At 43.0% G+C, this 14,064-nt stretch overlaps 1 protein-coding gene across 1 annotated transcript; it reads right to left on the bottom strand.

Moving 5' to 3' along the window:
• Positions 1 to 2,859: 2,859 nt before the first annotated feature.
• Positions 2,860 to 7,260, bottom strand: LOC123049264 (protein transport protein sec31-like). The gene is made up of 4 exons (XM_044472209.1): positions 6,999 to 7,260; positions 6,665 to 6,915; positions 5,848 to 5,907; positions 2,860 to 3,162 (listed from the first exon to the last, which is right to left on the bottom strand). Exons 1-4 carry the CDS (start codon positions 7,163 to 7,165, stop codon positions 3,050 to 3,052), a joined length of 591 nt encoding a protein of 196 aa, XP_044328144.1. The 5' UTR covers positions 7,166 to 7,260; the 3' UTR covers positions 2,860 to 3,049.
• Between the last annotated feature and the right edge of the window lie 6,804 nt (positions 7,261 to 14,064).

Genomic DNA, 14,064 nt, shown 5'->3' with positions numbered 1-14,064 from the left:
CAACATCATCAAAGGTATATTTGATATACATGTTATTGAGTGTATCTTACTAGTGCTTGTAGTAGCACCTGGGTATTTGATACTGGTTCATTTGCTAAATATTTGTAACTCAAAACCGGAGCTGCGAAATAAACAGAGGCTAGCTAAGGACGAGGTGACGACGCACGTTGGAAATGGCTCCGAGTTTGATGTGATCGCCATCGGCACGCCCCCTCTATGTTTACCTTCAGGATTAGTTATGAACTTGAATAATTGTTATTTGGTGCCTGCGTTAAGCATGAACACTATATCTTGATCTTGTTTATTGTGAGGCGGTTATTCTTTAAGTCAGAGAATAATGATTATTCTATTTATATGAATAATATCTTTTATGGTCATGCACCCCTTGTGAATGGTTTATTCTTATTGAATCTCGATTGTAGTGATACACATGTTCATAATATTGATGCCAAAAGATACAAAGTTAATGATGATAGTACCACATACTTGTGGCACTGCCACTTAGGTCATATTGGTGTAAAGAGCATGAAGAAACTCCTTAATGATGGAATTTTGGAATCACTTGATTATGAATCATTTGAGACATGTGAACCATGCCTCATGGGCAAGATGACTAAGACACTGTTTTCTGGAACAATGGAGCGGGCAAGTGACCTATTGGAAATAATACATACCGATGTATACGGTATTATGAGTGTTAAAGCACGCGGTGGATATCGTTATTTTCTTACCTTCACAGATGATTTGAGTAGATATGGGTTTATTTACTAAATGAAACACAAGTCTAAAACATTTGAAAAGTTCAAGGAGTTTCAAAATGAAGTGGAGAATAATCATAACAAGAAAATAAAGTTTCTGCGATGTGATCATGGAGGCGAATATTTGAGTTATGAGTTTGGCACGCATTTAAGACAATGTGGAATTATTTCACAACTCACGCTACCTGGAACACCACAACATAATGGTGTGTCTGAACATCGTAACCATGCTTTATTGGATATGGTGCATTTTATGATGTCTCTTACTGACTTGCCATTGTCGTTTTGGGGTCATGCATTAGAGACAGTCGCATTCACTTTAAATAGGGCACCGTCTAAGTCCATTGAGATGACACGGTGCGAGTTATGGTTTGGTAAGAAACCTAAGCTCTCATTTCTTAAAGTTTGGGGATGCACTACATATGTCAAGAGGCTTTAGCCTGATAAGCTCGAATCCAAAGCAAAGAAGAGCGTCTTCATAGGATCCCTAAAGAGACAATTGAGTATACCTTGTATCACAGATCCGAGGGTGATACATCTCCAACGTATCTATAATTTTTGATTGTTCCATGCTATTATATTATCAACCCTGGATGTTTTATATGCATTATTATGCTATTTTATATCATTTTTTGGGACTAACCTATTAACCTAGTGCCCAGTGCGAGTTGCTATTTTTTCCTTGTTTTTGTATTTACAGAAAATGAAGACCAAATGGAACAAAACCTTTTGACGGTTTTTCTTGGACCACAAGACACCCCGTAAGCTTCGGAAGGAGGCCAGATGGGCAATGAGGTGGCGACAAGCTCAGGGGCGCGCCCCCAAGCTTGTGGGCCCTCGTGGCACTTATAACCCTAATTCTTCTTCTATAAATACCTAAATATTCCCCAAAGACCAGGGGGCACACCAAAAATACATTTTCGCTGCCTCAAGTTTCTGTCTTCATGTGATCCCATCTGGGGACCTTTGCTGGTACTCTGCCGGAGGGGGATTCGATCAGGGAGGGCTTCTACATCAACCTTGCTGCCCTTCTGATGATGTGTGAGTAGTTTACCACAGACCTACGGGTCCATAGCTAGTAGCTAGATGGCTTCTTCTCTCTCTTTGATCTTCAATACAATGTTCTCCTTGATGTTCTTGGAGATCTATTCGATGTAATCTTATTTTGCGGTGTGTTTGTTGAGATATGATGAATTGTGGGTTTATGATGAGATTATCTATGAATATTATTTGAGTCTTCTCTGAACTCTTTTATGCATGATTTATATAGCTTTGTATTTCTCTTCCATCTATTGATTTGGTTTGGCCAAATAGATTGATTTTTCTTGCAATGGGAGAGGTGCTTTGTAATGGGTTCAATCTTGCGGTGCTCAATCCCAGTGACAGAAAGGGACATGACATGTATTTCTATTGTTTTTATTAAGGATAAAAGGATGGGATTAGTTCATATCGGTTGGACCTATCCCTCTACATCATGTCATCTTCCTTAAGGCGTTACTCTGTTCTTATTAACTTAATACACTACATGCATGCTGGATAGCGGTCGATGTGTGGAGTAATAGTAGTAGATGCACGCAGGAGTCGGTCTAATTGTTTCGGACATGATCGATGCCTATATACATGATCATTGGCTTGGACACCGTCATAACTATGGGCTTTTCTACCAATTGCTCAACAGTAATCTGTTTACCCACCGTATGCTTTCATTCAAGAGAGATGCCTCTAGTGAAAACCATGGCCCCCGGGTCTATATTTTATCATATTATTTTTAGATCTACAAAATCAAAAACACAAAAATACCTTACTGCAAATTATTTTATTTTATTTTATTTTGCACTTTTTCTTATCTTTTATATCCATCAGTATCGGATCTCATCCTTGCAAGTAACCGTGAAGGAATTGACAACCCCTTTATCGCGTTGGGTGCAAGTATTTGTTTGATACCTTGGAGACTTGTGCAGGTACAACTATTGGAGACTTGTGTGTTCCTCCTACTAGTTTGATACCTTGGTTCTTAACTGAGGGAAATACTTATCTCTACTTTGATGCATCACCATTTCCTCTTGAAAGAAAAAAAACCAATGCAATCTCAAGAAGTAGCAGAGGGCAAGATATTTGTTGCCAAGAATGGGTCCTTTCTAGAGAAGGAGTTTGTAGTGACCCGACCCAGTACGGTTGGGGCCTCTGTGCTTTCTGTGCTATCCCTGGATCAGTATGCTAGCACACATAGTATATCAATGAAATACCATAACATCACATGTTAAAAAGATAACGTAGATCCGGATTATTCCTCATATAACACAGATGAAACCAATCATAAGGGTGTGAAGTCCCATCAACACCAACAGCAAGTTGAGTGTAGACCGTAACCCTACAACGTAACTCTTCCTCGTCGTAGACATTCCTGCAACATAAGACATTGTAGTTGTGTAGGTCAGTACATGGAATGTACTGGCAAGTCACATCATAAGAGTATTATGAACCTAGTTGTACATGCAATTTGGTTGGTGGAAAGGCTCTAAGTTAACTTTGCATAAAGCTGATTTTTTCCAATCATAAAAGAATTTATTCTACCTCTACAAAAATAGTATAAGATTGAGATGGCAAACCCAACTCAGTCCATTCCCAAAGTTTCATTTAAACCCTACTGATTTAATTAAAGGTGATGAGATCTCCCGGCATTTCCACTACTAAAAGCTCAAATTGTTCGTAGCCGGGGACATGGCTAATCAGTTAGGTGGACACTGTGCAGAGGTTTGTGCACTTTTCCCCACAAGACTCGACCACCTCCTTGATCAAAAGATCAAGACATAGTCTTTCGAAAGAATTCCCTCTTAACCCACGGATAGGCCGGTACACCTACTCATTCCACATCTGCTAGCCCATCCCAGAAGAGGTTACACTAACTACTCAAGTAAGCAAGAACCCATATTGGCTTGTGGCTGCACACGTAGGTTTCTAGACATGAAAACATGTTTGATCCCTTTAAGCCTGGGCGGCAGACCACAAAGTGTGCACCACCATGGATTTCCCATGCATGATCCCACTGTACTTCACCACCATTCAAACCAATTCTGCCTAGGTAGTTCATTTAAATTCTTGGTCCTGACTACTACCTTGTCACTCATGTCTCACCATGAACACTTCTCAAACCACGTCTACATTAGCGAGGCAAAATATGTTGGAAATATGCCCTAAAGGCAATAATAAAATGTTTATTATCATATTTCCCGTTCATAATAAATGTTTATTATTCATGCTAGAATTGTATTGACCGGAAACCTAAATACATGTGTTGATACATAAACAACATAGTGTCCCTAGTAAGCCTCTACTAGACTAGCTCGTTGATCAAAGATGGTTAAGATTTCCTAACTATAGACATGAGTTGTCACTTGATAATGGGATCACATCATTAGGAGAATGACGTGATGGCCAAGACCCAACCGTAAGCTTAGAAACAGATCGTATAGCTTAGTTTATTTGTTATAGCTTTGTTCATGTCAAGTATCTGTTCCTTAGACCATGAGGTCATGCCACTCTGGGATATCTGAGGAATGCCTTGTGTGCTATCAAACATCACTTCGTAACTGGGTGATCATAAAGGTGTTCTACAGGTATCTCCGAAGGTGTCTTTTAGGTTGCATGGATCGTGACTGTGATTTGTCACTCCGTGTGATGGAGAGATATCTTTGGGCCCTCTCGGTAATACAACATCATAAGAAGCTTCATGTGACTAATGAATTTAGTCACAGTATCTTGTATTACGGAACAAGTAAAGAGACTAGCTGGTAACGAGATTGAACTAGGTATGGAGATACCGACGATCGAATCTCGGGCAAGTAACACATCGCTGGACAAAGGGAATTGCATGCGGGATTAACTGAATCCTCGACATCGTGGTTCACCCGATAAAGATGTTCGTGGAATATGTAGGAACCAATACGTTCATCTAGGTCCCGCTATTTCTTATTGACCGGAGAGGTGTCTTGGTCATGCCTACATGATTCTCGAACCCGTAGTGTCCGCACGCTTAACGTTTGTTGACGCTAGAGTAGTATTGGGATATGTGCATTGGTAACCGAATGTTGTTCGGAGTCCCGAATGAGATCCTGGACATCACGAGGAGCTCCGAAGGTAAAGATGCATATATAGAAAGTCCTATTTCGGCCGTCAGAAAAGTTTCGGGCATTATCGGTATTGTACTGGGAGTGCCAAAAGGGGTCCGGGGGTCTACCAGGGCTCCACCTGCCCCGGGGGCCAACATGGGCTGTAGGGGGTGCGCCCTGGCCTACATTAGCCAGGGGCACCATCCCCGAGATGCCCATGTGCCTAGAACATGGAGAGAGGGTAGAGTCCTAAGGGGGGAAGGCACCCCCTGGGTGCCTTGGGGAGGGAGGATTCGACCCTAGGCCGGCGCCCCCTCACTTGGAGGAGGGGCCAAGGCTGTGGCCCAGCCCTCCCCCTTGCCTCCTATAAATAGAGGGGGAAAGGGAGGGGCTGGACACACCAAATCCCAGTTCCCAGCGGCAGCCTACCTCTCCCAAAACTCCATTTTCTCCTCAGATTGGTTCTGGCAGCGTTTGGCGAAGCCCTGCTGAGATTGCATCACCACCATCTCCACCATGACGTCGTGCTGGTTGAAATCCCATCTACTTCTCCTCTCTTGCTTGCTGGATCAAGAAGGACGAGACGTCATCGAGCCGCACGTGTGCTGTACGCGGAGGTGTCGTCCATTGGGCGCTAGATTGGATTGGTTCGTGAAAAGTATGACTACATCAACCGCGTTATATACGCTTTCACTTTCGGTCTACAAAGGTATGTACACACACTCCCCTCTCGTTGCTATGCATCTCCTAGATTAGATCTTTGGTGTTTCGTAGGAATTTTTTTAATTTTCATGCTTCGTTCCCCATCAAAATAATCCTACACAGTGGTGACAAAGGTTTTATAGTTCAGACCTACCTCAAATTAACTACTAGGTAAAAGCATAGCCATCCGGCATAAATTACTACCATGCAATCCTACCTCAAACGATACGTGCATATAAAACATATGTAATTGAAAGTATGGTCAAATGCGAACTTGCCTTGGTACTGGTGGTTCAACTCTAGAGAATCATAATAATTTGCTTCGCACTTCGGACAATCTATCACCAAAGTAAATAGACTCACATAAGCAATCATTTCACAGAACCAAAATAACATGCACAACCAAAAAGACACAGAAAATCCAAATGAAAATCCAACACACTCAACTTTATGAACAAAATTCCTAGGTGAAAAAACAACATGTGACATGGGGTTCAAAAATAGTGATGTGATCTAACATGTGTACAAGGCATATGTGTAAAATAGTCATGGAAGGATCCTAGTTGTGGAAAAAGTGTCAAGTTCAGGTCATAGGATTTGGGTACGGTGACAAAGTGGAAAAAGAATTAATTTAAACAGATCTACGATTTAGTAGATGTGGCTAAACAGTGTTTGAATTTGAATTTAAAACCATTCAAACTTGAAAAAACAAAAGTTTGCAAAGATGGGTTCTCTGGATAATGCGATTCGAGACGAACATTCTGCCGTTGGTTTCATCAAATTTGGATCTACGGTCAAAAATTTGTGGCTATTTGAAGTTCAAGGGCCAATCTGTGAATAAAACGACATCAACTAGGTCCCTGGCCACGTGGCAGCCCGTAGTTGGCTAAGCAGGGTCTGCTACGGAATCTATATGGCGGATAGCCGATAATTAGATAAAATGCACCGCGACAGCTAATTAACAGAAAACAGACCGATAGTTTTAAAAGAAAACCGCGGTTAACCGCATAGTGGCTCAATCCAAAAAACATTAAACCTAATATAATTTGGGTAGTCTATGGTAGATCGAATCGATGAGATGGGGTGACGGCTTACAGCGGGGCAGCGGCATCAGCGACGAGCAGGGGACGCCTGCTCGACCGTCTGGTGATGGAGGGACGGAGGCTACGGCGGTCTCCGGCGTCGGGGAAGCAGCCGGGGAGATGCGACGCGGCGTGGTCACCCCAGTGGGGGTGGTGGTGTGCGTCGAGGACGTCGGGACGGGGCAGAGCGAAGGCGGCGGATCTCCGGTGAGCTGCGCGAACTCCGGTGGCTCGTGGTTGTTGGTTTGGCTGCTCCGACGCGACCTAGGGGAAGCCAAAATTTCAAAATGATGCGCGCAGGAGCGGCGAGTAGATTGACGAAGGAATGAGGTTTCAGGGGTGCTCACCGGCATCGGAATCGATGGGGAGGCGGCTCGGCTCTGGCGAGATCCAAATTGCGGGGCGAGCAGTGCGAGTGGCATGGGGAGAAGCCGGATGGCGATTGTGGCAGAGGGGCCCCTGGGGCGTTTATAGGCGAGGTCTGGTCTCGGGGTTGCGAGAGGATAAGCCTCATCCCGAGCAAGAGGCGGGCGGCGGTTACGGGAGCGCGGGCGAGCTGCTCCCGAGCGGCATAGCGAGAGGTTGGGGCGACCTGGGGTTAGGCCCCACTGGGCAGCGAGAGCGGCGGGAGGTGAGCGAGGGGAGTCGGGTGCGGGCGGCTGTGGCGTAGCGCTTCGGCGTGGGGAAGGCCTTGGGCCAAAATGCCTAGTGGGCTGGCTGGGCGCTCCTGGGCCTGCCACTATGTGTGTGCGTGTGTTTTTTCTACAAAAAATATTTTAGATCCAAATCAAATTCAAACAAATTTGTAAAAATAACAAATTAATTTCTAAAATCACTAGTGATATTGTACAACACAGTGAACATTAATTCCAGCATAGTCAATTTTGAAAATATTTTCCTAATGCAATAATTGCACTTTTTGCCAATAAAATAAATACCAAATAAACTTGAGCAACTCCAAATAATATTCTAATAATTTTTTCAGCTTCTTGTATCTTCGTTTTGATCATTTGTAATCGTGGTTCCGACCATATTGTTCTCCTTTCATTTCATTTCTCGGACAAGTTAAAGCACTTATCTTATGCAGATCAATATGCATGTCCAACTTAACTTATGATCTACCTTTGAGTATTACCTCTTCGGTATCTCGAGAATATCACGGAACTGCATAACTTCTTATGAGTTCTTCATCAACTAGTATTCTCGCCGATTCCATTTTTCCACGGGTTCTGAGTTGTTAAACCCCTCAAGCACACCGGCAATTGAATCGAGTCCACACTGCGATTCAACAACTTTTGGTAATCTTCGTTGCTTACGAGTTTGTACTCGATCACGTCATTCCTAGCCTGATCGGCTATATCATTATCGTCAAATTTTAACTGTGCTACCTGGTCCTTATTCCTAGAGCACAACTTTCGACGATGAGCTAAGCTTACGTCGATCTTCCTCGTGTTATCGTTCACCTCGAACGGCAAACTTGATTCCGCCTTGATGTTGTATCAGTGGATCCAATAATCTTTTGATGCATCAGTCCTTTTGTTTGATGTGGTCGCTATTCGATTGCTTCTTCGTGGAGTCTCTTGACAAAATTTGTAGTGATCATCATCAAGATTTTGACTCCTTCCAGTATATCAAACGAATTCATGACGATTAGTGTCATCCTCGTCCCTTGGTAATTTGAGTTACCATTGGCAACATCCTTACCTTCCTTTCATCACAAACTTGTTCATGTTATGGATGCAACGTGCTATCCAGCTTGTATTATGTTCTACCTTGTAGTAATACTATCTTTTATGTCAAGGATATTGTGAGGATTGCTCCACCTCTTAAGAATTCTTGATACAATGATGCTTCTCACCATCACCATTCTTTTCTTGGTCCCCATGTTCCAACCGGAATACCCATAAGTGAACTCTGTTGTGAGAATTTAATATTTGTAGCAACCCTATTACTTCGGAGTTAATGGACAATAATTCCAATTTAGTGTGTTGGTTGCTAAGTCGCCATTCCGACGTTGGTCCTGCAACCCAACCGATATTTCGAGTGAACTTTTCAACCAATGTTTAATTGTGTATGTTTTCCTCGAGCAAACATCATCATATCATTTGATCTGACAAATCTTATCTCCTTGTTTACATAACTGTGGAAATCCATCTTTTTGGATATCTCGATAAATTGTCGCTGAGTCCATCAGCCACCTCCTCATCCTCTCCTTGGTTTAATGATGAACTCTTGTTTTTGAATCCGCTTACATAGTTCATTTCCCGAGAATCTTACAATGTCATCTCGTCAATTTGTGTTGCACCTTTTCTTCTCAGGCATCCTGAGTCTGAGGTATCCTGACGCCAATTAGATATGAATCTCAGTCAGATATGATGGTTGGAACCTATTTCCAAGAGTTATAACATTGGTTTTTAAATGACCCAGTAAGGTGATGTCACACCTAGCACACCTGGCCGGAGGAGGATGACCTATTGCTATAGTATCCTTTTTAGCAAGGTTAGCCATTCTTCCATGAGGAAATTGTAAGACGTATTCTATAAGTTGTTCCTGTCGGATTCTTTGTGTATCCAAAGTCTGATCTTCGCTTGAAGACCATGTCAATGCTATCTCGAAGCATGTCTGTGGTACTCCGATCTTCAATAAGATCATTTGAACCACGATGCTAAATTTTCTTTATCAATTATCCAAACACTGTTGTATGGGTAATGTCATGAAATTCCTCTACCCTTACCTAAATGGTTTTCTACTTCCTAGCCTGTCATGGATATCATGCTCTACTTATCATTGGGAAGGGTATACCCCTGAAATATGTGTTTAAACACATTTTCCTTTCCATTGGTCTTTATAATCTGATAATCACATTTCCTTTCCATTGTTTTTTAATCCTTCTGGTGATTTATATGATCTAAGCAGTAATAATTCACTGCTTAAGTAAACACCCTAGTGTACCACTCTGTCAGTAAGACCCTGTTACTACTGTTGACGACATTCTGGTAACCACGGATGAACGAGAACATTGCCTATTGGTCCGCCTCGTTTCAATGAGCAGGAAAATGGTTCTCTTTGTCCCTCGCCCTTGGTACCTACGTTGTTGCCAACAAAGCTGACAATCTATCCTCTGACATGTCTGATACGTCTCCAATGTATCTATAATTTTTGCGTGTTCCATGCTGTTATATTATCATTCTTGGATGTTTTACAATCATTTTATAGCAACTTTATATCATTTTTGGGACTAACCTATTGACATAGTGTCCAATGCCACTTGCTGTTTTTTTGCTTGTTTTTTACTTTGCAGAATATCAATACCAAACGGTGTCCAAATGGAGCGAAACTTTTTGGAGATTTTTTTGGACCAGAAGACACCCAATGGGCCAAAGAAGTACCAGAGGGGAGGCTTGAGGTGGGCACAACCCACCAGGGCGCGCCTAGGAGCCAGGCGCGCCCATGGAAGTTATGCCCCCTCGGTGACCTCCCGCACCGCATCTTTGCCCTAAAAATTCCAAAATATTCCAGAAACCCTAGGGGAGTCGATGAAACACAATTCAGCCGCCGCAAGTTTCAGAACCACGAGATCCAATATAGACACCATCACAGAGGGGTTCATCATCCTCATAGGTCCGTAGGCAGTAGCTAGATGACTTCCTCTCTCTCTCTTGATTCTAAATACAATGGTCTCTTGGTGATCTATTTGATGTAATTCTTTTTTGCGGTGTGTTTGTTGGGATCCGATGAACTTTGAGTTTATGATCAGATCTATATCCATGAATATTATTTTAGTCTTCTTTTGATCTCTTATATGCATGATTATTTATAGCCTCGTATTTCTTCTTCGAATCTTTGGTTTAATTAGGCCAACTAGATCGATTTTTCTTTCCATGGGAAGAGGTGCTTTGTGATGGGTTTGATCTTGCGGTGTTCTTTCCCAGTGACAGAAGGGCAGCAAGACACACATGTATCGTTGCTATTAAGGATAACAAGATGGGGCTATTCCTACATGAATAGATCTTGTCTACATCATGTCATTGTTCTTATTGCATTACTCCGTTTCTCCATGAACTTAAGACACTAGATGCATGCTGGATAGCGGTCGATGTGTGGAGTAATAGTAGTAGACGCAGGCAGGAGTCGGTCTACTAATCTTGGACATGATGCCTATATATTGATCATTGCCTTGGATATCGCCATAATTATTCGATCTTCTATCAATTGCCGAACAGTAATATGTTTACCCACCGTATACTATTTTCTCGAGAGAAGCCACTAGTGAAATTTACGGCCCTCGGGTATATTATTTATCATATTTGCTTTGAGATCTATTTTTATTTGCTTTTGCTTTCAGATCTATTATCCCAAAAACCCAAAAATACCTTGCTGCACTTTTTTATTACTTATTTTATTTCGCATTTTATCGAGATCTATTTATCCAATCTAAACAAATTTTATCCCGTCAACTTGCACTACAAAAAAACACTTCCGTGATGATACGTGTTTGTCACAGTGGGTCACGTTTTCTGTCATGCATGTACATCCATGATGATTTTATGACAGGATGAAGATAGTCATACATGTGTTGTCATAGAAGTGTTCCATGACAATACCAAAATTATCATCACGAAAGTGTCCACTTCCATGATGATAAATCGCGTGTCATGGAACTGTTTTCGTCAAGGGTAACCGACACGTGGCATCCACCATAACAGGTCGCCATTAAGCTATTGGGTTCTTGTTTGGATCTGATAACCCGTTAACAGCCCAGACCAATGGGGATTTTCCACGTGTACCCTCGTAGACTGTAAGCGGAAGCATTTAACAACATGGTTGATGTAGTCGAACTTCTTCGCGCTCCAACCGATGAAGTACCGAACGTACGACACCTCCGTGTTCTACACACATTCAGCTCGGTGACGTCCTCCGCCTTCTTGATCCAGCAAGACAGCGAGGTAGTAGATGAGTTCTGGCAGCACGACAGCGTGATGATGGTGATGATGAAGTGATCTCCGTAGGGCTTCGCCTAAGCACTACAAAAATATGACCGGGGGTGTAAACGGTGGAGGGGGGCGCCGCACATGGCTAGGCAATTGTCTGTGGTGTGCTAGGCGCTCCCTTCCCACATATATATAGGTGGGAGGGAGGAGCAGCCAAAGGAGGCGCCCAAGTAGGACGAATCCTACTTGGTTGGGGTCCCTCCCAAGCCGCGCCCCTTTCCTTATTTGAAGTGCGGGGAAAGGCAGGGGAGGGTGGCGCCCCCCCCCCCTTTCCTTTCTCCCATGAGAGGGAAAGGCAGGAGGGGCTAGCCCTCGCCCTTTTCCTTCCCTAGGGCTGGGCAAACAAGGAAGGAGGTGCACCAGCTCCTTGTGGGCTGGTCTGTCCCCTCGTTTGGCCCATAAGGCCCATAACTTGCCGGGGGGTGCCCGGAACCCCTTCCGGTGACCCGATCCTTCCCGATACATCCCGAAACACTTCCGGTGTCCAAATACCATCGTCCTATATATCAATCTTAACCTCTCGGCCATTTCGAGACTCCTCATCATGTCCATGATCTCATTCGGGACTCCGAACAACATTCGGTCACCAAAACATATAACTCATATAACACTATATGGTCAATGAACGTTAAGCGTGCGGATCCTACGGGCTCGAGAACTATGTAAACATGACCGAGACACCTCTCCGTTCAATAACCAATAGCGGAACCTGGATGCCCATATTGGATCCTACATATTCTACGAAGATCTTTATCGGTCGAACCATTATGAGAACATACGTAATTCCCTTTGTCCATCAGTATGTTACTTGCCCGAGATTCGATCGTCGGTATCTTCATACCTTGTTCAATGTCGTTACCGGCAAGTCTCTTTACTTGTTCCATAATACATCACCTTGTGACTAACTCCTTAGTCATTTGCTTGCAAGCTTATGATGTGTATTATCGAGAGGGCCCAGAGATACCTCTCCGATACTCGGAGTGACAAATCGTAATCTCGATCTATGCCAACTCAATAAACACCTTCGGAGATACCTGTAGAGCATATTTATGATCACCCAGTTACGTTGTGATGTTTGATAGCACACAAGGTATTCCTCAAGTATCCGGGAGTTGCATAATCTCATAGTCGAAGGAATATGTATTTGACATGAAGAAAGCAATAACAATAAACTGAACGATCATTACGCTAAGCTAACGGATGGGTCTTGTTCATCACATCATTCGCCTAATGATGTGATCCCGTTATCAAATGACAACACATGTCTATGGTTAGGAAGCCTTAACCATCTTTGATCAATGAGCTAGTCTAGTAGAGGCTCACTAGGGACACAGTATTTGTTTATGTTTTCACACATGTATTTAAGTTTCCGATCAATACAATTCTAGCATGAATAATAAACCTTTATCATGAATAAGGAAATATAATATAAAATAACAACTTTATTAATTCCTCTAGGGCATATTTCCTTCATAACATTGGCTAATGGATGATAACTATGGAACAACGTTACCTAAAGAACAAGTCACTTATCTAAACTATGGAACAACGTTAACTCCTGAACAAGACTATTAAGAGATCAACATGAATATACTGTGAAATGTGATAATCTATTTTCCATGCTTAGATGAATAACAAAGCCATAAATGTTGCACACAAGTAAGATGAGGGTACAACCTATCTGGCCGCCATCCATAGGAGTGAGCATCATGTGCTGACTTGTCGATGGCCCTGCAGTTGTTGTGGCTGTCCATGTCAGGCACGCACATTTGATGCAGGGAACTGTTGAGTGGGGACTATACCTCCCTTCTGGTGTATGCTTCCCTTGTTGGAGCAGCTGCGGTGAGAAGGAAGACTGTGTGGCTTAAGATGCAGAAAACGCAAAATGTAAAAAACGACACATATCTCTGATCTGAAGAAGTACCCTAAGAGATCAACAGTAAGGTACGAGAGTGGTCACATGTCTGTTGACTGAAAACTAAATTGGGGTCACACAATTTTATTTTATTTTGGTATTGTCCGATCTACACCGGATGGCTTGATGGTCGTCTTGTGCCACCTGGCTGACACTGTTCAGAATCTTCCCAGAAGAGCCAGCGACCACCGGCAAAGCAGCCTGCCTCCGCCGTCCGTGGCCATAAGAGCTCCGACCAAAACCCCTCTCCCTGCCCCACCGCACAGCCATGGTTGCGCTGCCACCGGCTAATCGACAAAGACTCGCCGTCATCCAGATCCAGCGGCGGCAGTACCTTCACCCATGCAACTCTAAGATAGCCACCTAAGCACCGCTTCTGCGACGAACTTGCACCCCCGCACCCTGATACGTCTCCAACGTATCTATAATTTTTTATTGTTCCATGCTATATTATATTCTGTTTTGGATGTTTAATGGGCTTTATTATACACTTTTATATTATTTTTG

Source organism: Triticum aestivum, chromosome 2D (genome assembly GCF_018294505.1).
Source record: "Triticum aestivum cultivar Chinese Spring chromosome 2D, IWGSC CS RefSeq v2.1, whole genome shotgun sequence".
Taxonomy (NCBI): domain Eukaryota; kingdom Viridiplantae; phylum Streptophyta; class Magnoliopsida; order Poales; family Poaceae; genus Triticum; species Triticum aestivum.
This window is presented reverse-complemented; position numbering and strand designations above follow the sequence as displayed.

Excerpts from the sequence above, each read along its gene's own strand:
- LOC123049264 (XM_044472209.1), bottom strand. The coding sequence starts at position 7,165 with ATGAGGCTTATCCTCTCGCAACCCCGAGACCAGACCTCGCCTATAAAC. Across the intron at positions 6,916-6,998 it reads CCCCATCGATTCCGATGCCG|GTCGCGTCGGAGCAGCCAAA; the intron begins GTGAGCACCCCT and ends GGCTTCCCCTAG. Across the intron at positions 5,908-6,664 it reads GCTGATGCCGCTGCCCCGCT|ATTGTCCGAAGTGCGAAGCA; the intron begins GTAAGCCGTCAC and ends CTTTGGTGATAG.